Below are 27,874 nucleotides of genomic sequence, written 5' to 3' on the forward strand. Positions count from 1 at the left end.
TTTTTTCATGAAGTTAACAATTCTAGGTTGACATTTATTTTTCATCAGTACAATAAAGTGTTTACTACATTGTCTTCTAGAATCTGTTTTGTGACTAATGAAAATTTCTCTTGTTGTGATTGTCATTTCTTGGTAAATAATCTGTGCTTTCTCTCTAAAAGTTCTTTCTCCAACACTGAGTCATGGAAAATTTAAATTTAGAGAAAACTTGGGAGAATTTTATAGTATACACCAGAATACTTTAATATAGATTCACAATTGACATTGTACTGTTCTTGCTTTATCACATTTCTTTCAATTTATCCATTTCCTTACATCCACTAAGCCATCTTCAAATCTGAAACATTTCAAAGATACAGATGTCAGTACTCTTTCCCCCAAATACTTTAATATGTACATCATTAACCAGAGTTCCATATTTATTTGTAGTTCTTTAATTTTTTTCTTTTGAAATAAAGTGTATAATAAAATGTACAAATACTAAGTGTACCATTGATGAGTTTTAATAGATTCAGTTCTCCCATATTATCCAAATCCTTATCAGGATACAGAACATGGCCATCACCCTGGAAACAACCCTTAAGCTCTTTCTGGGATATCCTTACCCCTTACTCATCAGTGACAACCATTCTTCTTCTTTTTTTGAAGATGATAATTTGGCTTGCCTTAAAACTTTATTTTTTTGTTACAATGTTTTATTGTTTCCAGGATATTTTGTTTCCGCCCCCCACAAAAGACTTTAGGGGTGGTGTGATATTTTTCACAAAGGCTAAAATTCAGTGGTAGCATTTCAGATATTAGCATGCATGAAGGCAGAAATATTTTGCAGTAGGACCCATCATCTTATTTTGTCTTCTTTTTAAAGAAAATTTTTTGTTGCAAGATATTTGCTTCATAATATTTTGCTGGTTTCTGCCATACATCATGGAGAAGGCAATGGCACCCCACTCCAGTACTCTTGCCTGGAAAATCCCATGGATGGAGGAGGCTGGTGGGCTGCAGTCCATGGGGTCACTAAGAGTCAGACACAACTCACTTTTACTTTTCACTTTCATGCATTGGAGAAGGAAATGGCAACCCACTCCAGTGTTCTTGCCTGGAGAATCCCAGGGACGGGGAGCCTGGTGGGCTGTCGTCTATGGGGTCGCACAGAGTCGGACACGACTGAAGCGACTTAGCGGCGGCGGCCATACATCAACATGATATGTGATTTTGGAGCATATTCTCTTTTGGTAGAAGTCTATTCCACTCAGCAGAGTGTTTTTGAGATTTATCCATATTGTTGAATGTATAAGTAGTTTGTATCAGTTTGTGACAAAGTAAGTTACATTGTATGACTATACCATATTTTGTATATATACTCTCTCCTTCTGATGGAGATCACTAGTGTTTCCAGTTTTTGGCTAATGTGAAAAAGCTGCAATGAACACTGTTGTAGAAATCTTTCAGTGGCTCTACGTCTTTATAACGCTCGTATAAATTCCTATAAATGAAATTGCTAAGATACAGAATAGGTGCTCAATTTTTTTCATCTCCCTAAAGCCACTGAGGAGTTAGTAGTATGGCACACACAAGCTGTGCCCAAGCTGAAGAATACCCCCCAGCCTTGGAAGGGTTTGTTGTTGTGCAGTCGCTAAGCTGTGTCTGACTCTTTGCGACCCCATGGGCTGCAGCATGCCAGGCTCCTCTGTCCTCCACTATCTCTTGGAGTTTGCTCAGATTCATGTCCATTGAATCAGTGGTGCTGTCTAACCTTAGAAAGGGGCTACCAGCGAAACTGCACAGAACTTATCCAAGACATTATCTTATTAGCTGGAATTGAAGCGAAGTTTACTATCTTGGAATACTTCTAAGGAGGGAGACCTTCTCTGTTTTGTTATCGGTTAGGAAACAAATCTGCCCTCTGACCTGGAAGGCTACATTATCTCTAGCTTGCAAAGCTGTTTGTTCAAACATCCTTGGAAAGACTGAGGTGTGTGGAAATACCACAGAGAATCCCCACCCCCACAACAAATTCACCTCACACAGCATGCATATGTGCACGCTAAGTCGCTTCAGTCGTGTCAGACTCTTTGCAACCCCACGGACTGTAGCCCACCAGGCTTCTCTGTCCATGGGATCCTCCAGGCAAGAGTGCTAGAGTGGGTTGCCATGCCCTCCTCCAGGGGATCTTCCCAACACAGGGATCGACCTTGCGACTCCTGTGACTCCTGCATTGCAAACAGATTCTTTACCCCTGAGCCACTGGGGAAGCCCCATCTTACCCATCAGATTCTGGCAAATTTCCCCAAGGAGATAACACTCCATCAGCCATCCCGATTAATCCAACCAATGTAGGCTGTGCCTTCCAGGCTTGTTGGGGAAAGAATGAGGCATTGTGCTCTAGAGTGTTGGAACAGAATCCTGAGTTTTCAGAACTGACATGTTTAACCGCATTAATCCGTCAGCGCCTTTGTCCTGATCATTATCCAGGAAGGAGCTGAGCCCTTTCTGAGGACAGCTGCCGTAACGCTGGCATCAAAATCATGGTGTCAGCCTCTGTTGGTAGAGATCAGGCATCTGGGAATTTCCCTGAGGGGCCTGGCTCTGAGTGACCACAGCCACTTTGGTTCTGCCAGCCTGGGTCTGAGACAGCAGTAACCAAAGAGCCTTATAGAGGTGTGTGGACAGGAGGAGATGAGGGATGTGGGCCAGAGTCAATATAGTGTAAAGAGATTTTTTGATAGAGGGCGCATCTTTATCAGAGCGCAGTGGTCCAGGGAGCTGGGCTCAAGATACCCTTGAGTTTGTAGGGTGTGTGGTGTGGCCAGAATCGGCCAGGAGCAGGCAGAGGCATAACCCCTTAAACGTGGCTCCCCTCATGTGAAACAAATGGGTCAGGAGTCATGAGCCTGACTGTCAACCATAACGCTGGCATCAAAATCATGGTGTCAGCCTCTGTTGGTAGAGATCAGGCATCTGGGAATTTCCCTGAGGGGCCTGGGCAGGTCAATCACGCCACAGTTCATTTCCACCATCACTGGCCCGGAGACTGGTGTTCCCACTCTGCCAGAGTCTGTAGTTCTCCACATGGCAGACCAAGAGTGTACTTACGTGGAGGAACCGAGTCATCTGATTTCCTCCGGCCAGAGGAATGACCACAGCCACTTTGGTTCTGCCAGCCTGGCTCTGAGACAGCAGCCCAGTGCACTTCGGTTGTCAGCTTAGCCACACGCCAGGGCACCAAGCCTCCGGGGAGTCTTGGGGAACTGAAGACCCCAACGAGGCTGAGATTTCCTTTAGGCTGTGAAGTAGAGTACAAAGCCGAGGTGCTTCTGGCAAAGTCCCTGCATTCTTTCCTTTAATTGATTATAGTTGATTTACAGTATTGTGTTAGTTTCAGGTGTACAGCAAAGTGATTCAGTTATATATATTTCAGATAATATAAGAATATTCTTTTCCGTTATAGATGTTGAGTAGAGTTCCCTGTGCTATACAGTAAATCCTTGCTGTTTATCTATTTTGTATATAATAGTATCTGTTAATCCCATAAGTAACCATAAGTTTGTTTTTTATGTCTATGAGTATATTTCTGTCTTATAAATAAGTTCATTTGTATCCGGTTTTTAGATTCCACATGTAAGTGATAGCATATGATATTTGTCTTTCTCTGACTTACTACACTTAGTATGACAATCTCTAGTCCATCCATGTTGCTGCCAAGTGTCATTATTTCATTCTTTGTTACGGATAAGTAATATTCCATTATATCTATGTATATTACTATATATGTATATATATCACTTCTTAATCCATTCATCTCTTGATGCACACTTAGGTTGCTTTCAAGTCTTGGCTATTGTAAATAGTGCTGCTATGAACACTGTGTCTTTTTGAATTAGAGTTTTCGTCTTTTCTGGGTATATGCCCAGGAGTGGGGTTGAACGCCAGCATTCCTGAATATACCATTTCCATTTGAAGAGCAAGGCTTTTTGGTCCTTCCTGCCTTGTAAGTCAGGACTGAACTACTTACCCAAGACCAATGGTCTCACGTTCACACATTTTCACATCTCTCACGGGAAAGCAAAACCCAACACAAAACCCCGTGTGGTTCCTTAATTTCCTCTGGTAATTTCAGGTGCTGTATTTTTAAAAAATATTTGTTTATTTGGCTGCATTAGGTCTTAGTTGTGGCTCTCGGGATCTCTGATCTTCATTGCAGCATGTAGGGTCTTTAGTTGTGGCATCTAGTTCCCTGACCAAGGATCAAACCCGGGTCCCCTGCATTGGGAGCGTGGAGTCTTAGCCACTGGACCACCAGGCAGATCAGGCACCTGGGCATTATAGTCGCTCAGGCATTATATTAAATATAAGTGAGAGGGTTTTGTTACAACTGCAAGAGTACAGAGATTATTTAATGGCAACTCTCCACATCAAAGTTGAGAATGCCTCCTGAATTGGGCACAGTATATTATCCATGTGCACATTTGAATTTACATGAAAATACTTGAAAAGGGAATAAACTGATATATAACCACAGCAATAATCATTCAGTCTAAGGCACCAGTGGAAGTTTATTTTCTAATTTTTAAAAAAATTTTCAAAAAAGGATCATCTCCTATAGTCTCCCAGAGTGAAATATAGCTCAGAATCAACCTCACACTGCTACACTGGGAGTTAAGAAGTTTGCCCCAGTCTTGTGAACTAATGTCTCAAAAAATACTTGAAAATTACTGATATATAAGTTTTTGAAAATTATATTTACAGCTCTAAGTAATTAACTTTATAATTTTTTTAAGAAAAAAAGAAAGGACATTCCTGGACAAGAAGACCAAGGAGAAATGTACATCGAAAAGGTAAGCAGTGAAGTGAAGTAGTCACACCTGTTTAGTTCATAAGGCCCTGCTTCCTGTATTCTTGCAGCCTTCAGTCTCTTGAGGACAATAATAGTTTTCTAGCTAATGTGTCAGTTAGGATACAGGCCAGGACACTGTAACAAAGAGACTGCCATATATGTTGGCTTCAACAAAACAGTTTCTAGTTCACGTGCGCAGTAGTGCAGAGCTAAATAGTACAGACACTGCTGTCCTCAATATATGGCTTCTTTCCTAGGTCAAGAAATTATTATTAATTTGGAGAGATGTTCCAAAGAAGCCTAAATGAACAAAGCAGACTATATGTGTATGTGTGTGCAAGTGTGTGTGTTAAATATATGTATAAGCATTATGTGTTTTTATACCTCTATAAATCCTTATTTATACATATTTATCAATCTATATATAGAGGGAGAGACAGATATAGATACATGGAAAAATTAATGTCAGTACATCCAGAAGAACATATGCAGTAGTCATTGGAATATAGGTGATGTTTCTAGTTTTATGTTTTTTAAAGTTATATGTATAAATTCAAAATATTAAACATGTTCAATTATTGTAATGGAAGTGTCATTTAAACAGCAAAATATGCAAAAATAAAGGTCTAACAGGATATCTTTGAACAAGGTAACTGTGGCTTTCTCCAGATGGTGATATTTGAAGCCATTTTTATTTTCTGAGTTTTCAGTAACGTATATGTATTACTTCTCATCAGACCCATGAAATCTTATTTATCTTAGTAGCAGTTTAAGGAACACTCTTTCTCTAGACAATGAGGACTAGACTTCATTTTCCATGTGATTTCCAAGGCTTTTTTTGGCCACACCCTGTGTCATATGGGATCTTGCTCCCCTGACCAGGGATCAAACCCACACCCACTGCATTATAAGCTTGAAGTCTTAACTACTGGACTGCCAGGGAAGTCCCTGATTTCCAATATTTGAGTCAGTAGGTCTATGTAGAGTCCAGTGAAAATTTATTATTTGTCACCAATCTATATATCTTATGTTCTTGCCAATTTCCATGGCTGCCCTATTAGTGAATGTGTATAATATTGTTCAAAAAGAAAAAAAAAAGTGGTTGCATCCATTTTAAGAATGATTTATTTTCAAAACACTAAATATCTGTATTTAATCCTTTTAACATTTTCACTTAGGTCTTTGTGTCCACAGATCAATTCTAAACCACATTTTCCCCTAAGTGTAGTGAAATCTTGTACACAATTTAAAAGTCATCCCTCATAAATAAAAAATGCTCTGGACACCTGCTTGAGATCCCTTGCCATAACTTTCTTTCTTGTCTGAGTGCACAGTTCAGGGGGGTTCAGAATTAAAACCATTACCCGTTGCTTTTCTTTTTGGATACTTCTGAATTGAACTTTTTGTTTTCAACACACGGTCAATAGTAGATTGATACGTTTTAATGTATTTTTACAATTAGACAGCCATAAGGTATGGTAGCTTGTAATATACAACTTATAGAACACTTTTGAAAAACTTTAACACTTGACCTTCACAACAACTCTGTGATGAGACGGAATAAGAGTAGCAGATCTATGTTATGGAGGAAGAGACAGAGAGAGTTAAATGGATTTTCATGGGTTTCTGGCTCCTAATTGGCATTTTCCCCACTGTCTTGTACTCTCTCTCGTAACATTTCTCACTTGCTTTTCATCTCACATGTCAGCTGTTTTGTGTTTAACTCTGTATTTCCCCCTGCCTAGCCCTAGACAACAGCAAAGCTGCTGGCCAACCGGCCCCACGTGGAAAGAAGGTGAAAATGAGTCTGCAGAAACCTGCCAAGATCAGGAGTAAGACTGTGACACTTCTATTTTGCCCTGAAGGATCAATAGAAATTTTGCTATGCTTTTGAGGAACACAGATCCTCCCCCGCACATTTTTTTTCCTACTCAAGCTTACCAGTCAATTTGACCACCATGAAATCTAGAAAGCAAGCCCATTTGAAGCCAGCTTTATAAATTGTTTGCATTTATATCATAGCTCTTATCTGCCCAGGATCTAAATTTTTTTTCCTCTTAGTTTTATCTGTTTTCACAAAAATTCCTTTATCTCACATGTTTGGTTTATTAAAATGGTTAGACTTTATAAATTGTAAGTAGAAAGCAAGTTCATTCTTTCATTGCCCTTTCAAATCAATCTTCTATTAGTTAGGTTTTTCATATTTGGGAGCAGGTCATAGAGCTTTCGTGTTCCCTTTTAACAGGAATAAAAGTCTGTTCCAGTTATTGAAGGTCCTTTCTAGCCTTGTATTAAGACTAGTTTTTTCTCCAACTCAAAGCACCTCCACTCTTTCCTCCTGAGTAAGCTTGGTCTGAAATACCTATGGTGAAGAGGCGGCATAATTGCAGTCTTTTCTCACTCTCTCTTGGCTCTATTCCTGCTCAGGAACTGCTAGTCTGAGTCATTCAGGATTAGGAAAGTGGATGAGAGAGGAGAGATCAGATGTGGTAGCATCTTACCCGGCAGGCACAGCTGTGAGTTGACACTGTGGAGAAAAGCCCACAATCACTAGCTCTTTTCTCCATGAGATGCTTTCATCAATTGGTGGTGAGGGAAGAGGTGAGGTCAGGCCATGAGCCTGAAGTTTTGGGAAAGAAATATAGTCTGTATATGAAGGCAGATTTAGTACCTCCATAACCTGTTCCATTGAAACTTTGGATGTCACCTACCTGGTTCAGTCCATTGCCTTCGGATGTGGGGATCTTCCTGCTCGGAAGTAGGGTGACCAACTCAACCCGGTTTGCTGAGGACGTTCCGAGTTCTGCCGCTTTAAGTCCCACATCTTGGGTGCCCCTTAGTCCTGAACAGAGTGGGGCACTTGGTCATACTTTTCGGCACTTAGTAATTTGTTCTCAACTTTTGGGTCTTAGTACTACTAAGATTTGGAGAAAACAGTATTAGATTAAAAATCGTCACATTTACTTCTAGGGGTTAATACCAGCCGTTTGGTTGGTTGCCGTTTAGTCTCTAAGTTGTGTCCAACTCTTTGGCGACCACATGGACATAGCCTTCCAGGCTCCTCTGTCCATGGGATTTCCAAGGCAGCAACATTGGAGTGGGCGGCCATTTCCTTCTCCAGGGATCTTCCCAGCCCAGGCATTGAACCCACATCTCATGCATTGCAAGCAGATTCTTTACCACTGAGCCACCAAGGAAGCCAATACTAACCATAACAATTAAAAATAATAATAACTTTAGATTATAATCTCCCATCCAAGTCCTAACCAGGCCTGACCTTGCTTAGCTTCCAAGATTAGGTAGGATCAGATGTGTTCAGAGTGGTATGGCTATAGACCTAGATTATAACCTGACTGCGAGAATATATATTAGGGCTTGTTATAGAGCTTCAGTGTTATTAAATGGGTACTATACCCTGGGGACATAGAAATAGTTAAATCCTGCCTTGATCAGCCAATCTGTTTTGAAAGTAAAATACAGTAGTGTTATATTATGAAGCAGTGGGTTTTAAGCTCAAAATTTCCTTTTACTAGAAGCTCTAAAAACTAGAATGGACTGCAGTATATTTTATTGTTCTCCTTACAGATAGTAGGCTGACAGATTTGATGGCTTCTCTGGTGGTGCGAGTGGTAAAAAATCCGCTTACCAATGCAGGAGACATAAGATTTGGGTTCGATCCATAGCTGGGGAAGATCCCCTGGAGGAGAGCTTGGCAACACACTCCAGTATTCTTGCCTGGAGAATCCCATGGACAGAGGAGCCTGGTGGGCTACAGTCCATAGGGTCACAAAGAATAGGACTTGACTGAAGCGACTTACACACACACACACACACACACACACACAACTATAACACACCCATTATCCAGGAAAGGCATAACCAGTGAGCGACAGACAGAGAGAAAGAAAGAGCTCTACAGTTGCTGGACTGTCTAAGGTTGTGATTAGAGCTTTAGTGCCAAGCTGAGCTGGAATACAGAAGAGGCAAGGATGAGATATCTTGATCTCTTCTCATTGGGCTGTGAGCATGGACCTTTAGAAGAGGAGGGAGGAATGAGAAAGAGGGCCAGAAATATCCTGGTTTTCTAGAGTATTCTACCACTTTGGCATCTTAAGGGCTTCCCTGGTGGCTCATACAGTAAAGAGTCTACCTGCAATGCGGGAGATCCAGGTTCGATCCCTGGATCAGGAAGATGCCCTGGAGGAGGAAATGGCAACCCACTCCAGTACTCTTGCCTGGAAAATCCTGTAGATGAAGGAGACTGGCAAGCTACAGACCATGAGGTCACAAAGAGTTGGACACAACTGAGCGACTTCACTTTCTTTCTTTCTTTCTTTCTTTGGCACCTTGGGTGAGCGAGGAGGTGAGGAGAGCCTTGAGAGCCATACCTGGCTGGATGGCCTTCTGCTGTGTGGTGGACCCACCTTCCAGAGGGAGAAAGTGAGAGGAAGTCAAAAGATTAATCCCACCTCTTTAAGAACCCCATTTCTACCTTTTTAGTGGTTCTCCCTGGCCCATGGCTATTACTTTTATTCTATTGGATTGGCCAAAAAGTTCATTCAAGGTTTTCTGTACATTTAAAACCTGGACGAACTTTTTCGGGCAACCCAATACTTTCTTACACAAGTTTATAAATCTCTGTAGGCCTCTTCCTTGAGCTCATATTATCCTGTTAAATAATAACAGGTGACCACTTGCAAGGTTGTTGTAAGTTGTAGACCTTCTGATAAAGTCTAATCATCAAGATTTGTCCCATAGGGCCATTTTGATCTTGAGGAATTGAAAATCTTTTCAGTAACTGCTTAGTCTTAAGACCAGAAAGTAAAATTATTCTGCCAACCATTGGATCCACTTTGGGTTTGATTGAAGGAAAGAGTCTTTTTACTTTGCTGGTCTGATATATGCTCATAATCTGCTTAGAGTTTATTGCACTTAGGAAGGAGTAGCCTGGAAAATATTTCTTCTTGGAGTCTGAATTACCCTTCCCACCAGATGGCGGTCATTGGATGGTGGGCACTGAACTCAGAAAGAAGGAAATGAATTTATCTTCCTACCTTAGAAAATAAAGCACATGTGAATGATAGCAAACTTTGAGATACATATCCACAGCCAATTAACTTGTAAATGGCAGGACAGTCTCTGCTGCAATATTTACTGAGTCCATTCTTAGTTACTATGTGAAATCAAGGTTTTGGAGGACTCTTGGTTAGCATTCTTCTCTTTCTTAGTTTCTTAGATTCCAATATCTTTGTCTAAGCTCAGGTGGACAAAACTCTTGGTTACATTACTAACACTATTTGTACACTAAATGTACAAACAGCTTCATTCCAGGTGATGTGTGTAACATGTGTCTCACCTGCAAAGCCTGCCATAGGGTTTCCTAGAACTCATTTCCCTTAATTGTGCATTAAACAGTTAACACATGATTGCTTGGGATATAAGTAAAATGCTGATATCAATTTCTTGTTTGTTTTACTAATGTGTGACAATGAAAAGTAAAATATAAGTCTAAAACTTGCCATCTAATTCTTGGTAGCTTAAAGATTAGGAAGAAAAAAAAAAAAAAGATTAGGAAGAATATATTTTTCTTTGTGCATTAGATAGGCTTCTGGGAAATTACATTTCAGTGGAAATTCTGAAAAGTACTAATAGATGCAATGCAGCTGCGTGTTGATTCTGTATGATTCTGTTTTTCTATTTCCTCAGGGAAAAGGAGAGGCAGACCCCGCTTTACTCATAATGACAGAATCCCACAGAGAAGAGCTAAGTCAAGAGGTAAGGAAGAAAAAGGAAATATTGTCTCAATAATTAGGCAGCTAATTTCCTGTTTTGCACTGTGTTTTTATTGATAAATCCATTTCCCTAATTGCTTTATGCAGCTTTACTAACAGGAAAAGTTTCAATTTGGTTCAAAATGTGCCTGGATGAAAAAGATAATTTCACAAACAAGAAACTTGGTGACAGATCTAAACCAGACCCCGTGGGTCCAAGGGCTATCACAGTGATGTTCTCCCCACTGAACTGATCACTTTTAAGCCGGAAATAGTCTGTTTGCACATAAAGGGCACATACACAACCCACACATAATTTAACCGGCCCTTCTCTTGCTACACAGAAAGTCAGAGGTTGCACACCATGGATAGCCTGGAGTGGTGGTCAGAAGTCTGTCATCCTCTTCTGATTGTGTGGGCTTGGGCCTGTCACTTGACTGCTTTCCCTTCAGTTTCTTCATCTGTAAACTAAGAGGGTGAATGAGGCCAGCCATCTTTCACAGCCCATCCCAGGTCTCCTAGTCTACTATCTCAAAACTGGACCATGGACAGCTCCCCCTCCTCCCACCATGGCTCTAAAACATCGACTTGCAGGGTCAGGATCAGTTACACAGCCTCCTTGAGCTAGTTTATTCAAAGACCTTTCACCCCCGCTTCTGTGGACTCAGTCTCCAGCAGCCCTCTCCCCATGTAACTTGCAGATTATTCTAGAGCTTCCTGAACTCCTCTTTTAGTTAAGGAGAGTGCTGATATGAGAAAGAAGCGTGAAACAAAGCAGAGAACACAAAGAGAAGGCAGACGTCTCCTCCACTAGGTTCCCCCATCATTGCCCTCTCTGCTCACTCAGCCAGACCTGACATAGAGAGATGCAAGTAGGCTCTCATTTTGCTCCAGCTACGTAACTGTGGTGAAATAGTTGGAGGATTCCCTTCAGTGACGAAAGAAAGAACTTTTTTTTTTCCTTTTGGCCTTGAGGCATGAGGGATCTTGGTTCCAGGACTGGGAATGGGACCTGTGTCCCATGCATAGAGTCTTAACAGTTAAACTGCCAGGGACGTCCCATGGCTCCCTTCAGAACATGAGGCAGCTATATGCTTCATTGTTGTATGAGAATCAGTGAGGCTGACTGGATTGGGAGCTAACAGTTTTATTGAAGCCTGATTTTTTTACTAACACATTCAGTTTTGTGTGAAACTTGAGGGATGAGTTAGAGGTGGATATTCTGTAGTCATGTATCGAAAATGTCACTTGGAAGAAAGGCTTTGACTCTAGTGGTAGTGGTTTAGTCACTAAGTTATGTCTGACTCTTGAGACCCCGTGGACTGTGGCCTGCCAGGCTTCCCTATCCATGGGATTTCCCAGGCAAGAATACTGGAGTGAGTAGCCGTTTTCTTCTCCAGGGGCTCTTTCTGACCCAGGGATCAAACCCATGTCTCCTGCATTGCAGGTGGATTCTTTACCAACTGAGCTACCAGGGAAGCCCTTGACTCTGGAGATTTGTGGTATAAAGCTTTCTACATCCCTTCATACCTTTATAAGAACAAACTCAACATGGGAGAAGTGGTACAGGTGCAACTGAAAATGAGACCATGAAGGAATCTTCTCTTTCAGGGAAAAGAAAGTACACATATGAACGTGTGGATTTTCACTCTCAGATAATTCCTGTGACCTGTGGTAAGGTGAAGGGAAAGTTACACAAGAAGAAATTGAAACACGGTGAGTTTTAAGGTCTACTATGCAACGCCTATCTGAGGGAATCTTGAGAAGTCATGGGATTACCTATGTGAATTACACATAGTTGAAGGAATGGGGGCCACCATTTCGCTTGAGAAGGAGGAAGGGATACCTAGGTTAATATTTTCATACTTTAAGAAATCACACACATTAGGTGCTCATTCCCACGTAGACATGTCCACAAGGGACGAGGCTCTCAGTCCCTACCTTCATGTCCTTTCTCCCTCGGGATGACTATCACCAGGGCAGGTGCTTGATATAATGAGGACCAGCAAAGAATTCAGAATCAGATAACGTGAGTCCCAGCCTCTCCTGTGCCAAGAGGAACTGATTCATCTGAGTAGAGAATGGGACCTTTCTGAGCCTGAAATTCTTCATCTAAAAAAGAAATCATTAAAACCTACTTCATGGTATAGCTGTCAGGAATTAATTTACATAATTGATATAAAGTATTAGTAAACAACTTAACCGAGATACAATTCACCACTCAGGGTGTACAATTCAATGTTGAATTTTGTTTGTATATTCACAAGATGGTGTAACTATCACCACAATCGAATTATAGAATATTTTTGTCAGAATACTTTCCCACTAAAGGAAACTCCATGTCTCTTAGTAATCAATGCCCAGTCTCATACTCACCCCACCACCCAACCCTGAACTGGCTAATCTATTTTCTGCTCCATAAATTGGCCTATTCTCAGTATTTCATGTAAAATGGAATCAGGTAATGTGTGCCATTTTGTGACTGGCTCTCTCTCTTATGATGACAATTTCAAGGTTCATCCATGTAATGGCATTATTAGTACTTCATTCTTTCTTATTGCCACATAATATAATATTCCATGGTATAGATATACCATATTTTGTTTAGCTATTCATCAATTGGAGAAGGCAATGGCAACCCACTCCAGTACTCTTGCCTGGAGAATCCCATGGACGCAGGAGCCTGGTGGGCTGCCGTCTATGGGGTCGCACAGAGTCGGACACGACTGAAGCGACTTAGCAGCAGCAGCATTCATCAATTTGGATTGTTTCCACTCTTTTACTATTACGAATAATGCTATTTTGAACATTCATGTTCTAGTTTTTGTGTGAACAGTCTTTAATTCTTTCCAGTATATACCTAGGAGTGGAATTGCTGGTTCCTGTGATAATTCCATGTTTAACCCTACTGAGGAAACATCAAAATGTTTTCTACAGTGGCTGTAATACTTTATCTTCCCACCAGCAGTGTATGAGAGTTCCAATCTCTCTGTTTCCGTGCCAATACTTGTTATTGTCTCTTTTTTCTAAGACAGCCATCTTAGTGGATGTGAAATGGTATCTCATGGTTTAGCTGTGCTTTTCTGTAATGACTAATGATGCTAACATATGATTATCTTTTATAACATAACTTAAAATTTCCATTGTATAGCATTTCACAGTTACTTTTAATACCAGCTATCCATGATTTTGGGGATGGGAAATCTCTGCTCAACAATGCCATTGAACTGGGTAGAAAGTGTGATAAAGGGCACAGATGCTGCTATGGTGCCATTCTGAGCCACAAGGTACCCATCGGAGATCTCAGTCTCAACCCGAGTTTCTGCTCCCATGGGCTCAAGGTCCTCTCCCTGGCAAATTGAAATGCTCTCTCACTTCAAAGTCACTTGCTTTTCTTTTTTAGGTGATTTTGAAATACTTTTAAAAGCTTGATTTTGATGGTAATTATCATTTTTGTTGTTGTTGTTGCACATCCGTTAAAGAAATGTTGCCACAAGGCAGTGAATCTCCTGTGAGGGGATTTGGAGGCTAGATGTGGGGATTCTGAAGCCTGAAAGGGAGGCCAGACTCTTCTGTTTTAGATCTTGAGCCTAAACTGGGTGTGTCCAGGATCCAGTGTGGTGGGAGCCCGCCTTCTGAAAACAAGGAAGGCTGGAGATGAATTTACCCTGGTCTTACAGGATCCTGGGTGAAGTGTATACAGAGTGAGAACGGAGACTGGTTCACCCCCAGGGAATTTGAAATCAGAGGCGGCCACGGAAGATCAAAGAATTGGAAGATAAGTGTTCGCTGTGGAGGGAGGCCCCTGCTATGGCTGATGGAGGTATTCTGGGGGCCAGGACAGATGTGACTTTCCTTGTTGTTCCCCAAGAATAAGGTCACTATTTGCTCACAAAATATTTGTTGAGTTATCACGAAAGCTCAGATGCCTCTGAGTTTATCCTCTCACCTGGGGAGAGTGTTCCACATTCCTAACCTCAGTACAACATAGCACATCATTGCTGTGAAAGAGGCAGGAAATTCCACTGCGTTTGTCAGGATGGAATAGGAGTTTGGGGGAGGGAAGGATCGTTCTGACTCAGGTGAATGTAGTCAACTTTATGCACTGGAAGAAGAAGACAGTTTACAATCAAACAGGTAGGAAAAAGGTATTCCTGAGAAGGAATGATGTGAAAACCAGAACCATGCCTAGTGGGTTGAGATAGACATACTGTATATAATAAGGCATAATCCATCAATTCAATTGCAATTGTTTGTAGACGAATTTAATGCCAGGCTAAAGTGTTTAAACTCATAGACAATGCAGAATCAATGAAGTCTTCTGAGATATGAAATGACATGTTTAGAATAGTGTCTTATATGGCCAAGGGACACTGAAATAACTCCAGCATCTTTTCAGCTCAAGAAACCTACACCCAACACGCAGTGTTCAACTCAAATGCTCTTCTTACCTGAATATTCCCTGACCCACTTGGCCCTGACCACTTCTTCCCTGAGCTTTCTCAGCCCATTACTAAGATCTTCTTATAGTTTTACTCTTATCCTTTCGCGCATTGTTTTTTCTGTGTCCATCTTTGTGTGTCCAAGATTGTTGAGAATATCTGACACCCAGTAGGCATGGGATAAGTGTATATTGATTGACAAGCCTTGGTATATGGACTCAAGCTTGAGTGACTGGTAGGAATGGAGAGCAGGAGAGAGGTGTCAAAGAGATTATAAAGGAAAACCTCTTAAAACTTAAGGGGAAAAGCACAAGAAGGGAAGAATGTTCTAAAGATGATTTTTAAAGTGCCACTGATTGAATTTAGGAGAAATACAAGTGAAGAGAGGGAGATGGTTTCTCATTTAGATACCATGGCTTTGGGCCGACAGTGGGGCATCCAGGTAGAAATATTTGGGAAGAGGTTGGGAGTGCCAGACTCATAGGCCAACCATATACTTGGATCTTTTTATCTTTCAGAGAAGATTTCTCCATAATCCTCCAAGGAAATATGGCAAGAGAAAAAAGGTGATTATTACATAATTTTCTAGAAATTCCCATCACATAATCGATTTTGCATGCACAGTGTGTTATTTTGTGGTTTCTAAACTGTGTAACACCCTGCTCCCACCTTTAAAAAACTTTTGGCATATGCCTTCAGTGTTGCTCCTTTGAACATTATGTTGTTCTGGATGGCAAGGTCTTCTTGATGGCAAACCATTTGAAATAGAAGTGATAAGGAGCCATCAAAATAGGCCTCATGGATGTGCTTTAGCTACAGATGCAGATGTTGTCAAAATTGTAAAGGCAAGCATGATTCTGGAACATGCAGAAGTGTATTGTAAGAGGGTGATAAGGTTGTCTTCAAATCAAACCCAGATTTTTAAAATCAGTATTACTATTTCCTAACTTTAATGAAATCTAATGGAGTGAAAGTATGTTCACAGTCATTCAGAGAATCCCAGTCTAAGATTGTCTATCTTGGTCCATATACCATTTTGTAAGATAGGCAACAAGAAACATATTTCTTTTCTGATCATTTGTATCCCCTTCCACCCCTTAATAGTCTACACACAGACATACTCTTTTTCAGGGGGCCATTATTTGCCCTTGATGAAGATGGTGCTGTAGGGTGGGAAGCTCTTGGGAGATCAGTGGATTGTATAGGAAGGGCTGGCCAAGAAAACTGGTTACTTTGACGCCACTCTTTTGCTGTGCAGACCTCCCTTCTGTCTGTGAAAGTGATTCCTTCCTCTATGGAGACAACAAATATGTAAGGTGCAGTGTAGATTCAGGACACGGAGATGGCTTTTCCAAGTTTGGCTATGAATGAGAACTTGAAAACAAGATGGAGGTGAGAAGTTCTGTTCTTATGTACACATAGAAATGGCCATTCAAGGGACTTCCCTGGCAGTGCAGTGATTAGGTGCACCCTTGCAGTGCAGGGGGCATGAGTTCAGTCCCTGGTTGGGAAACTAAGATCCCACATGCTGCATGGTGCAGACAAAATAATTGAAAAAAAGAAATGGCCAATCAAGACATTCACAGAACTTCTAAGACAGATCACACGTAGTTGGCCCATGGGACTTCATCTTCCACTGGGAATGTGAGATCCACGACCTGACGTTATCTGAGGTTCTGGACAGTTGAAACTCTAAGTCCTTGGGACATTTCACCTGCTGGATTTCCTACAGGGAACTATTATTTGCCCTACTTAGTGAGTATCTTGAAGACCAGCATCTGTATCATTCCCCAAGTGCCAAGAGTTACTCAGTTTACCCGAGTAAGCTGGCATCTTCTTAACAATAGATTCTACCCTTAGTCATGGGTACAGCACTTTTTGGCAGCAACCTGCAGTTACCTCTTCATTTTGCATCTCCCTCTGCGCAACAGCAGATGTTCCCCAAGTGGCAAACCTCAGGACTCATTACTACTCCCATGGGTCTTCTGTGTTTCTCAGAACCTCTTTTTTCCTTGGCTTTGGGAATCTTCAGTGTCACTCTCAGCACTACATGATGGCTTCCTGGCTCCTGACAAAGGTCACTAACACCTTTTGATGACAATTGCAGTGTTGTAAAATAATTGCAGGAGATAGTGGAGGACAGAAGTGCCTGGCGTGCCACAATCCATGGGATCATGAAGAGTTGGACATGATTTAGCAACTGTACAACAACATTCCTCTAGAACAATCTTTTTAATGTTGGGTAATATTTGCTTAAGAAAAAAAAATTTGCTTAAGAGATAGCAAGTAATCTCTTCCTAAGTGGAAAAAAAAGTATTAATTGCTCAGTCGTGTCTGACTTTTTGCAACCCCGTGGACTGTAGCTCACCAGGCTCGTCTATCCATGGGATTCTCTAGGCACAAATACTGGAGTGGGTTGCCATTTCCCCCTCCAAGGGATTTCTTAAGTGAAATGATACTCATTTATTCACTTATCCAACATGCAATTATTGAATGCTTACTAAATGCCCAATGGCCTTTAGAAGATTAAAACAATATCCTTGACCTCAAGGATTGTTTCAACTTCATTGCCTAACATGGAAGAATAACTAATGGGATTATTGTTGTTTAGTTGCTAAGTTGTGTCCCACTCTTGTGACCCCATGCACTGTGGCCCACCAGGCTCTTCTGTCCATGAGATTTCCTAGGCAAGAAGACTGAAATGGGTTGCCATTTCCTCCTCCAGTGGATCTTCTTGACCCAGGGATTGAACCCATGTCTCCTGCTTGGCAGGGATATTCTTTACCACTGAGCCACTTGGGAAGCAGTAAGTTTAGAATGGGCAATAGAAAGATGGGCAGTGACATAGCCACCTCTCAGGTCATTGACGCTGGATTACACTTGTCCGTGACCACTCTGCCCTGGGCTGGAGACCAAAGCTGAGGCTGCCTGTGTCCTAGAGCAGTGGTCCCCAACCTTTTTGGTACCAGGCTACTGGTTTCATGGAAGGCAATTTTTCCATGAACTGGGGAGGAGGGATGGTTTCCAGAGGATTTAAGTGCATTACATTTCTTGTGCACTTTATTTCTATTATTATTACCTCAGCTCTATCTCAGAGCATCAGGCATTAGATCCCGGAGGTTGGGAACCCCTGCCCAAGAGGGATGGAGGCCAGGTCATTCTATTGAATATTGGAAAGCAATGTAAAGCTAGTGGGTGGTAGTCAGTTACCTTTGAAGAGTCAGCTAGCTGACTTCTTGGGATTTGAAGGGAGGGGAGAGACGGGTGACCTTCTGGAAGAAAAGCTATAGCCCTGGGAAGTTTGGGTACATTTTATCATTGAGGCTGTGCCCCAGGAGACCTGTGACAGGCTGTGGCATTCTCCTCTGAGACGTTTGCATGAACTCCAGGACTCTGGGCCCCGTGGTCACCTGAGTTGTTGATGATGAATCTTCAGCCTGATACTCTCACTGCAGCTCCTTTTGGTGGGATGGCATTTTATAATGCAGAGAAAAATGCCCAAGGGCCTCTTGAAGTAAGAAAACCAACAGAGCTCCACCAACTCCATCTGTGGGAACCAGGGCTAAAGTCCCCAGATGGCTCCACCTTGCATCTAAGAGCCAGGGAATAGAACTTGCATTGGGCTGAACAGTTGTCCTTTGGTACTTTTTTATTTTCCAAGTAGATACAGTTCAGTTCAGTTCAGTCCCTCAGTCATATTTGACTCTTTGCGACCCCATGAATCGTAGCATGCCAGGCCTCCCTGTCCATCACCAACTCCCGGAGTTTACCCAAACTCATGTCCATTGAGTCAGTGATGCCATCCAGCCATCTCATCCTCTGTCGTCCCCTTCTCCTCTTGCCCCCAATCCCTCAGCATCAGGGTCTTTTCCAATGAGTCAATTCTTCACGTGAGGTGGCCAAAGTACTGGAGTTTCAGCTTCAGCATCAGTCCTTCCAATGAACACCCAGGACTGATCTCCTTTAGATACATGTATCCACAAAAACAGGTGTAAAGTAATGGGTGAACAATGGCTTGAATCCCTCCAGTGATTGGTGTTTAAATAAGTGACAGATGCATACATCACATTCAGTATTGTCATTTAATCTTTCTTTTCTGCAGAAAAGAGGACCAAAGTCTCCTGACAACACCTTAGATAACCTTTGTGTAAGTACTAACTCCCACCTGTGAGCCAGACTAAGGCAGGCCTTTCCCTCGGCACCTTCTCTGAGTCATCACCGCATTTCCCTGAAGCACGCTCACACTCAGGTGGAGTGTGTCGCCATGTGTGATGAGCAGGGCACAGCACAGCAAGTACATCGCCCACCTGAGGTACATGATTCTGGCATTGGGTGTCTTAACCTGAAAGCATCCTTTCCATTTGTGCAGTAGAAACTTTCCCATTTCCTCTTTTCCCCTTGAAAGTGCAAATAGGAGACAGAGCTTGAGACCACTGGACTCTGTAGAGCCTGGGCTTGAAGTAGTAATGGGCACAGCTGCCCTGCAGATGGGGGGTAAGGAGGAAATTAGAGGGAGAGCAGCATTTTAAAGAAGGCAATAGAGAAGGAAAGAAAAATCCCAAACTTCTATTCCAAGGTACAGGGAGAGCGTGATGGTTTTAAGCATCAACCAGAAGGAACAGGCCAGGTGAAGCTGGCAGGTTAAGGTTTAAACACTGTCATGGATCCTGCCTGGAAAATCCCATGGATGGAGGAGCCTGGTAAGCTGCAGTCCATGGGGTCGCTACAAGTCGGACACAACTAAGCGACTTCCCTTTCACTTTTCTCTTTCATGCATTGGAGAAGGAAATGGCAACCCACTTCAGTGTTCTTGCCTGGAGAATCCCAGGGACAGGGGAACCTGGTGGGCTTCCATCTATGGAGCTGCATAAAGTCGGATACGACTGAAGCGACTTAGCAGCAGCATGGATCCTTCAGAGAAATGCACTTGGGGCTAGCGGGTTCTTTATGGAAGCCCTGCATCCAGTCTTGAGGGAACCATCATGGTGCTTAGCTGGTCACCATCTAGCAAATCACAGGGCATTTTAACTCAAACTGGTACCATGTGATTGGCTGCTTTGTGTGTGCATGTGTGCTCAGTCACTCAGTCATGTCCAACTCTGTGCAACGCTATAGACTGTGGACTGCCAGGTTCCTCTGTCCATGGAATTCTCCAGGCAGGAATACTGGAGTGGGTTGACATGCCATCCTCCAGGGGATCTTCCCAACCCAGGGATGGAACCTGCATCTCTTGCACTGGCAGGTGGATTCTTTATCACTGAGCCACATGGAAAGCCCTTTTGATTCCTTTCACTGCAACAAGATGGACATTTGCAGCAGAGTCACCTTTGCACAACTCCAGGGGGCAGCACTCAAGTGGGAAAGTATGCAGTAATGCTGATGCATGGCATCCAATAGAGGAGGGATAGTCAAATAGCTTTACATATACTTTACCTCCAAAATAATGCCCCCAACAAGATTTAGATCTTATTCACACTCTTTCTGACCCTTGGCCAACTGAAGGATTCTTCAGTCATCTAAACAGTGCTGGAGTCCAGTGTTTGTGTGGCTTGTTTGGGATGGACACTGGTACAGAGGGTGAGGTCTCACAGCCCATGGCCAAGAGTCCACAGGGAAGAGGAAGCAATTGTTTCAGCAAGAGTACCCTCACTGCTGCTACTCAGTTTTCCTGGGACTGAGTGTTGCTATTCAGTCACTCAGTTGTGTCCAGCTCTTTGCGACACCATGGACTGCAGCGTACCAGGCTTCCCTGTCCATCACCAACTTCCAGAGCTTGCTTAAACTCATGTCCATTGAGTTGGTGATGCCATCAAACCATCTCATCTGTGGTCCCCTTCTCCTCCTGCCCTCAATCTTTCCCAGCATCGGGGTCTTTTCCAGTGAGTCACTTCTTCACATCAGGTGGTCAAAGTATTGGAGCTTCAGCTTCAGCATCAGTCCTTCTGACGAATATTCAAGGTTGATTTCCTTTAGGATTGACTGGTTTGAACTCCTTGCAGTCCAAGGGACTCTCAAGAGTCTTCTCCAACACCACAGTTCAAAAGCATCAGTTCTTCAGTGCTCAGCCTTCTTTACGGTCCAACTCTCACATCCATACATGTCAACTGGAAAAACCATAGTTTTTACAAGACGGACCTTTTTCAGCAAAGTGATGTCTCTGGGACTGATGTTACAGGACAGTTCAGCATTGACCTAAACCCCATACCTTAATAACAGACTTTCCTCTGACTAATACTCAACTTGGGCTGCAACTAAGACCGAAGAATTGATGCTTTTGAACTGTGGTGTTGGAGAAGACTCTTGAGAGTCCCTTGGACTGCAAGGAGATACAACCAGTCCATTCTGAAGGAGATCAGCCCTGGGATTACTTTGGAGGGAATGATGCTAAAGCTGAAACTCCAGCACTTTGGCCACCTCATGTGAAGAGTTGACTCATTGGAAAAGACTCTGATGCTGGGAGGGATTGGGGGCAGGAGGAGAAGGGGACGACAGAGGATGAGATGGCTGGATGGCATCGCTGACTCAATGGACATGAGTCTGAGTGAACTCCGGGAGTTGGTGATGGACAGGGAGGCCTGGCGTGCTGCGATTCATGGGGTCGCAAAGAGTTGGACATGACTGAGTGACTGAACTGAACTGGAGACCTTTGGAAAATAGCATTGCTGGGATTCCAACTTAGAGGAAATTCTGTTTATCAGTCTAGGCTAAGACTTGGACATCAGGATTGTTTAAAAGTCCCCAGATGATTCGGATACACAAAATTACCCATTCTATGAATTAAAGAAGAATACCAATAGCTCTGCCCCACCTGGACAAACTGATTCAGACTTCTGGTATTGGGACCAGGACATTAATATTTTATATACACTGCCCTTAAGGTTCTAATGTGGAACTGGACTAGAAACAAAGAGGTAGATAAATCTACTAAAAAAATACACAAATGTGAGGTTCTTACGGACTTCTCTGGTGACTCAGTAGTAAAGAATCCATCTGCCAATGTAGGAAATGCAGTAGATGCGGGTCCGATTCCTGGGTCGGGAAGATCCCCTGGAAAAGAAAATGGCAATCTAGTCCAATCTTCTTGCCTGCAAACTCTGTGGACAGTCCATGGGGTCACAAAGAGTTGGATATGACTGAGCAACTGAGCACACACGAGGTTCTTAGACATTGGTTATATCTGTTATTCCTTGTTCCTCTGGGGAGAGGGGTCATTACTTTCTGGGGAATGATGATGGAAATCTGTGAGTGTTTACACTGAAGGGAAGAAACATGGTCCCGTGGCTCCATGCCAGGGCAGTTTCAGTCCCCAGTTGGGGATGTCTTTGAGGATGCCCCAGAACACTGAATGGGAGCTTTAGGCAAGATGGTCCTTGGGGCTAGCACTTCCTCATGTATGGCCATTTCTAAAACAAAAGAAATGGCCAGAATCCCAATTCACCCTACACAAGTAGCTTCATGCAAAAGCCCAGAACAAGACTCAAAATAACTGTTAAAATAATCTTGTAATAATTAAACTAAGAAGTTTAATCCACCGTATTAAGTTCTCAATATATCACCCTCCCAGAAGTCAATTTAATTATTGTGGTACAGGCAAACACATGTAGCACTTTATTTCTGGACTTTATTTTATCTCTCATCTGCAAGGTAATAAATTCCCATAAAATTACCTTGTTTTGCTGCTAGTCTTTCAATGTTAGATTCTCTGGTTTTACAGGGAAGACTTTTTTGGTCTGACATATAGGCTCTTCCTCATCAATTTCATTGCAGAGCACACTTTCTTCTTCTGAAATGCCCACACCATGCTGTTCTTTAATGTCTCAGGGAGAACCACATGCATCCATTCAGGTTCATACAAAGGCAGTGGGCTCTTGACTCCCAGAGTGCTGGCCTTCTGGGGTCTCACTGGGGATATAGATGTTGTTTTACCTTCTAGCTGAGAAACTCAGATGTGTGTGAGACCTGCCGGGATGGAGGAAAGCTGTTCTGCTGTGACACTTGTTCGAGGTCTTTTCATGAGGACTGTCACATCCCGCCGGTGGAAACTGAGAAGTGCGTGAGATGCTGCCTCTCCCTTCTGATTGGGGCCCTTCCCTCTGGCCACGCCCACTCTCCCTGCCTAGTTCTTACTATGTCTGGATGGGGAAAGAGTGGGCCCATGGGTACAGGGTCCAGCGGTAGGATGCAGAGAGCCGCTTCAAGATGCAGGCAGTGGCAGGTGGATGCTTTTTGCCACTCGGTCTCCTCTAGGACACTGAGGCTGGTAGCCAGGTCCTTTGTCCACCAAGCTCCTGTCCTTTGCTAGAAGTTTTCCAACCTGACTCCTGGTCACAGGGGTGGAAACACACTTGTTTAGTGTTGTTGCTGAGGTTCAGCCACTCAGTCGTATCCGACTCTTTGCGACCCAGGCTTCCCTGTCCCTCACCATCTCCCAGAGTTTGTTCAAACTCATGTCCATTGAGTCGGTGATGCCATCCAACCATCTCATCATCTGTCGCCCCCTTCTCCTCCTGCCTTTAGTCTTTCCCAGCATCAGGGTCTTTTCCAATGAGTTGGCTGTTCTGTGCTTATTCAGAAAACAAAGGAAGCATGGGCTGGTTCCCTCATTTTGTCACATTATTAATGGGCTGAGGGAAGCCGGAGGACCCCAGGGGTAAGGCCCAGTTTTGACATGCAGGCAAGGTGGACAGGATTCCTTGTGCTCCCAGAAGTGGGCACAGAAAGGAGAGCCCCCCACTCACTCTGACACCAGCTCCACACACTGTAGTGGGGGTCATTGACTCAGACCCCATATGGTAGTCTTGGAGACTCTGGAGGTCTTCCTTCCTCCCCCTTCCTCCCAGAGCTGTGTCCACCAATGTTCCTGAAAGGAGGACAGTGGCAGACATGGGAGTGGCAGGTGTTTCTGGCGACCTTGTCCTCGCTCACTTATTCCCGGCCCCGCAGGGACCCGTGGAGTTGCACCTTCTGCAGGATGAAGGAGTCTTCAGGAAACCAGCAGGGTCTCGGGGAATCTGAGGTCCTGGCGAGGCTGATGCAGTCAGAGGAGCAGCTGGTAAGTCAGACGGGAACCCAAGCCTTCCCAAGTGTGAAAAGTCAAGCACAGGGTAGGGGGAAGGCAACCACAGGGTGAGCCATGACTCAGTCATAGTCAAGTCACACCAGGACTTGTTTACAGCCATTGCACGTCTGTGTCCAAGAGCCATCCCCATCTGGGGAAACTTCCAGAGACTGGTATGAGTCATGCTTGGCCTGGGTATGTGTATGGGGCTCAATGTCTCCAAGCTGCTTTTTGTTCACAGCTTCCTTCTTTTGCAGAAATGTGAGTTCCTCCTCTTGAAGGTCTATTGCCATTCAGAGAGCACCTTTTTTGCAAGGATTCCCTACTATTATTATGTAAGTAACCACAACAAGGGCTTCCCAGGTTGTGCTAGTGGTAAAGAACCCACCTGCCAATGCAGGACACAGAGGAGACGTGGGTTCCAGGAGATCCCCTGGAGTAGGAAAGGGCAATCCAATCCAGTATTCTTGCCTGGAAAATCCCAAGGACAGAGGAGCCTGGTGGACTCCAGTCTAGGGGGCCACAGAGAATCAGACACAACTGAGCACACAGAGATGCACACCGGTCATAAGTAATCACGACCAACAGTGATCGCAGGTGCCATGATGTTCCCCCAGCTGGAAACCGGCACCTGTGATAGTCAAGGCTGGACTCCCACAGGAGCAAGAGAATGAGCTCCTGTTATCGTTACCTTGTGTTTCTACCAGATTTGATGGGAATCCACAAGAGGCACACGTTGAACTCTGCCAGTAATGCTCCCAGTGACTTTTGTTTTTCCCTAGATGAAAGAGGCTTCTAAAAACCTCAAGGAGCCCATGTGGCTGGACAAGATCAAGAAGAGGCTGAATGAGCAGGGCTACTCCCACGTGGAAGGGTTTGTGTGGGACATGCGTCTCATCTTTCAGAACCACAGGGCATCTTTCAAGGCAAGTGGCTTTCTCTGCTTCCATTTCATTTTCTCTTCCTTTCTTAAATTTTTATTGTATTTTATTTGTTTTCGGCTGCACTGGGTCTTCGTTGCTATGTAAGCGCTTTCTCTAGTTGAGGCAGGTGAGGGGCTACTCTCTAGTTGCAGCATGGGGGCTTCTCATTGTGGTAGCTTCTGTTGTTGTGGAGCACAGGCTCTGGGCGCATGGGTTTCAGTACTCAGCACACAGGGTTAGTGGCTCCATGGCAACAGGAAAGGAAGTTCACTGAACTAACACAGCCACCCCGTACTATTTGCACTATTACAAAGAACACAGATTACTTTTCTGATTCTCACTGAAATCAATAACCCAGCCAAATAAGTAAGAGCTCCCAAGTGTGGTCATAATTTTCCATTCCTGTCCTGTTAATATGAAATAATCATGCTCTTAAGAAAGCATAAGTTACTCTGGGCTGCATGAGTTTTTTAGCATAACCTGGTTCACATAACTCAGGATGTCAAAGATAAAAGAGCCTTGATCGTCCTCAGTTGCAGAGTATCCAGTGATATTGATAATAAAGATCATTATTTTTTTTTATCATTTTATTATTTTTTTCCAGTTCAATGATTTTGGCCAAATGGGGCTTAGACTGGAGGCAGAATTTGAGAAGAATTTCAAGGAAGTGTTTGCTCTTCAGGAAACAAATGAATAATGGAATAATGGATGTTGTTGGTGTCCTGGAAATTCCTCTTTTGGCCAAATGTCTCATTCCCCAGCTGCATGAAGGGTTGGCTGCTGATGCCACCCCTCCCCAGAGCGCTGCCTTCAGCCAAGTGGAGCCAACTTCACCTGGAGGTGACACGTCCTTGGCCTGGGGGCCGGCCTCCAGTCGACCCAACCTTGATGCTCTGTGCATCCCATGGGATCAGGCTGGAGCCTGTCTGAATATCCATCCTTAGCTTTTGACCCAATACTGTCCTGCTTCCCTCATTCCTTTCTAGCAAAGAAATACAAAATAAATTACTTACGTAAGAGACTTTATTGCAGAGTCTGTTTCTAGGGAACTCAACTTAAGATCATGGTCCTAGCAAGCAGGCTAAGAATGGGCTCTGAAGCTGGATCACAGCCTGTTAGGTAGTGTATTGATGGTCGTGCTCTAATTGTGCAGTTGCTAAACATTCACTTGTAGGAAACTGGATGAGATAAAGGCAAGAAGGTATACAGTGGGTGAAATTCTTTGGCATTTACAAAAGAATAAATGGTGACTAAAAACTGGATTTTGGTGGCTATCATTGAGTGCCCCTAATATATTGAAAAGAGTAAATGGCAGGCTTAAATCTCTTCAGTTCAGTTCAGTTGCTCAGTAGTGTCCAACTCTTTGCCACCCCATGGACTGCAGCATGTCAGGCTTCCCTGTCCATCACCAGCTCCCAGAGTTTACTCAAACTCATGTCCATTGAGTCAGTGATGCCATCCAACCATCTCATCCTCTGTCATCCCCTTCTCCTCCCACCTTCAATCTTTCCCAGCATCTCGATCTTCTCAAATGAGTCAGTTCTTCGCATCAGGTGGCCAAAGTATTGGAATTTCAGCCTCAACATCAGTCCTTCCAATGAATATTCAGGACTGATTTCCTTTAGGATGAACTGGTTGGATCTCCTTGCAGTCCAAAGGACTCCTAAGAGTCTTCTCCAACACCACAGTTCAAAGCATCAATTCTTCAGCACTCAGCTTTCTTTATACTCCAACTCTAACATCCATACATACTGGAAAAACCACAGTTTTGACTAGATGGACCTTTGTTGGCAAAGTAATGTCTCTGCTTTTTAATATCCTGTCTAGGTTGGTCATGACTTTTCTTCCAAGGAGCAAGTGTCTTTTAATTTCATGGCTGCAGTCACCATCTGCAGTGATTTTGGAGCCCAGAAAAATAAAGTCAGCCACTGTTTCCATTATTTCCCAATCTATTTGCCATGAAGTGATGGGACCAGAGGCCATGATCTTAGTTTTCTGAATGTTGAGTTTTAAGCCAGGCTTTTCACTTTCCTCTTTCACTTTCATCAAGAGACTCTTTAGTTTTTAGCTTTCTGCCATAAGGCTGGTATCATCTGCATGTCTGAGGTTATTGGTATTTCTCCCACAATCTTGATTGCAGCTTGTGCTTCCTCCAGCCTGGCATTTTGCATGATGTACTTTGCATATAATTTAAATAAGCAGGGTGAAAATATATAGCCTTGACATGCTCCTTTCCCGATTTGGAACCAGTCTGTTGTTCCATGTCCAGTTCTAACCGTTGCTTCTTGACCTGCATACAGATTTCTCAAGAGGCAGGCCAGGTGGTCTAATATTCCCATCTCTTTAAGAATTTTCCACAGTTTGTTGTGATCCACACAGTCAAAGGTTTTGACATAGTCAATAAAGCAGAAATAGATGTTTTTCTGGAACTTTCTTGCTTTTTCGATGTTCCAGCTGATGTTGGCAATTTGATCTCTTGTTCTTCTGCCTTTTCTAAATCCAGCTTTAACATCTGGAAGTTCACAGTTCATGTACTGTTGAAGGCTGGCTTGGAGAATTTTGAGTTTACTAGTGTGTGAGATAAGTGCAATTGTGCAGTAGTTTGAACATCCTTTGGCATTACCTTTCTTTGGGATTAGAATAAAAACTGACCTTTTCCATTCCTGTGGCCACTGCTGAGTTTTCCAAATTTGCTGACATATTGAGTGCAGCACTTTCACAGCATCATCTTTTAGGATTTGAAATAGCTCAACTGAAATTCCATCACCTCCACTAGCTTTGTAGTGATGCTTCTTAAGGCCCACTTGACTTCACATTCCAGGATGTCTGGCTCTAGGTGAGTGATC

At 43.2% G+C, this 27,874-nt stretch overlaps 1 protein-coding gene across 24 annotated transcripts in view; it reads left to right on the plus strand.

Moving 5' to 3' along the window:
- Positions 1-26,049, plus strand: part of LOC133230294 (nuclear body protein SP140-like protein) — an 81,310-nt gene extending 55,261 nt beyond the window's left edge. For 15 of the 24 annotated variants that reach the window (XM_061387564.1, XM_061387612.1, XM_061387622.1 and 12 more), the window contains 13 exons: positions 4,779-4,835; positions 6,580-6,666; positions 10,541-10,609; positions 12,006-12,107; positions 12,217-12,321; positions 14,286-14,428; positions 15,566-15,613; positions 19,150-19,194; positions 22,981-23,096; positions 23,991-24,099; positions 24,363-24,440; positions 24,888-25,031; positions 25,633-26,049. In XM_061387564.1, the coding sequence (XP_061243548.1) occupies positions 4,779-4,835; positions 6,580-6,666; positions 10,541-10,609; positions 12,006-12,107; positions 12,217-12,321; positions 14,286-14,428; positions 15,566-15,613; positions 19,150-19,194; positions 22,981-23,096; positions 23,991-24,099; positions 24,363-24,440; positions 24,888-25,031; positions 25,633-25,725 (1,196 nt within the window). In that variant the 3' untranslated portion in view covers positions 25,726-26,049. The remainder of the gene's footprint in view (positions 1-4,778; positions 4,836-6,579; positions 6,667-10,540; positions 10,610-12,005; positions 12,108-12,216; positions 12,322-14,285; positions 14,429-15,565; positions 15,614-19,149; positions 19,195-22,980; positions 23,097-23,990; positions 24,100-24,362; positions 24,441-24,887; positions 25,032-25,632) is intronic. The other 9 variants (XM_061387642.1, XM_061387676.1, XM_061387703.1 and 6 more) reach the window with 3 other exon arrangements.
- The last annotated feature ends 1,825 nt before the right edge of the window (positions 26,050-27,874 follow it).

The sequence above is a fragment of the Bos javanicus genome, chromosome 2 (genome assembly GCF_032452875.1).
Source record: "Bos javanicus breed banteng chromosome 2, ARS-OSU_banteng_1.0, whole genome shotgun sequence".
In the NCBI taxonomy this organism is placed as follows: Eukaryota; Metazoa; Chordata; class Mammalia; order Artiodactyla; family Bovidae; genus Bos; species Bos javanicus.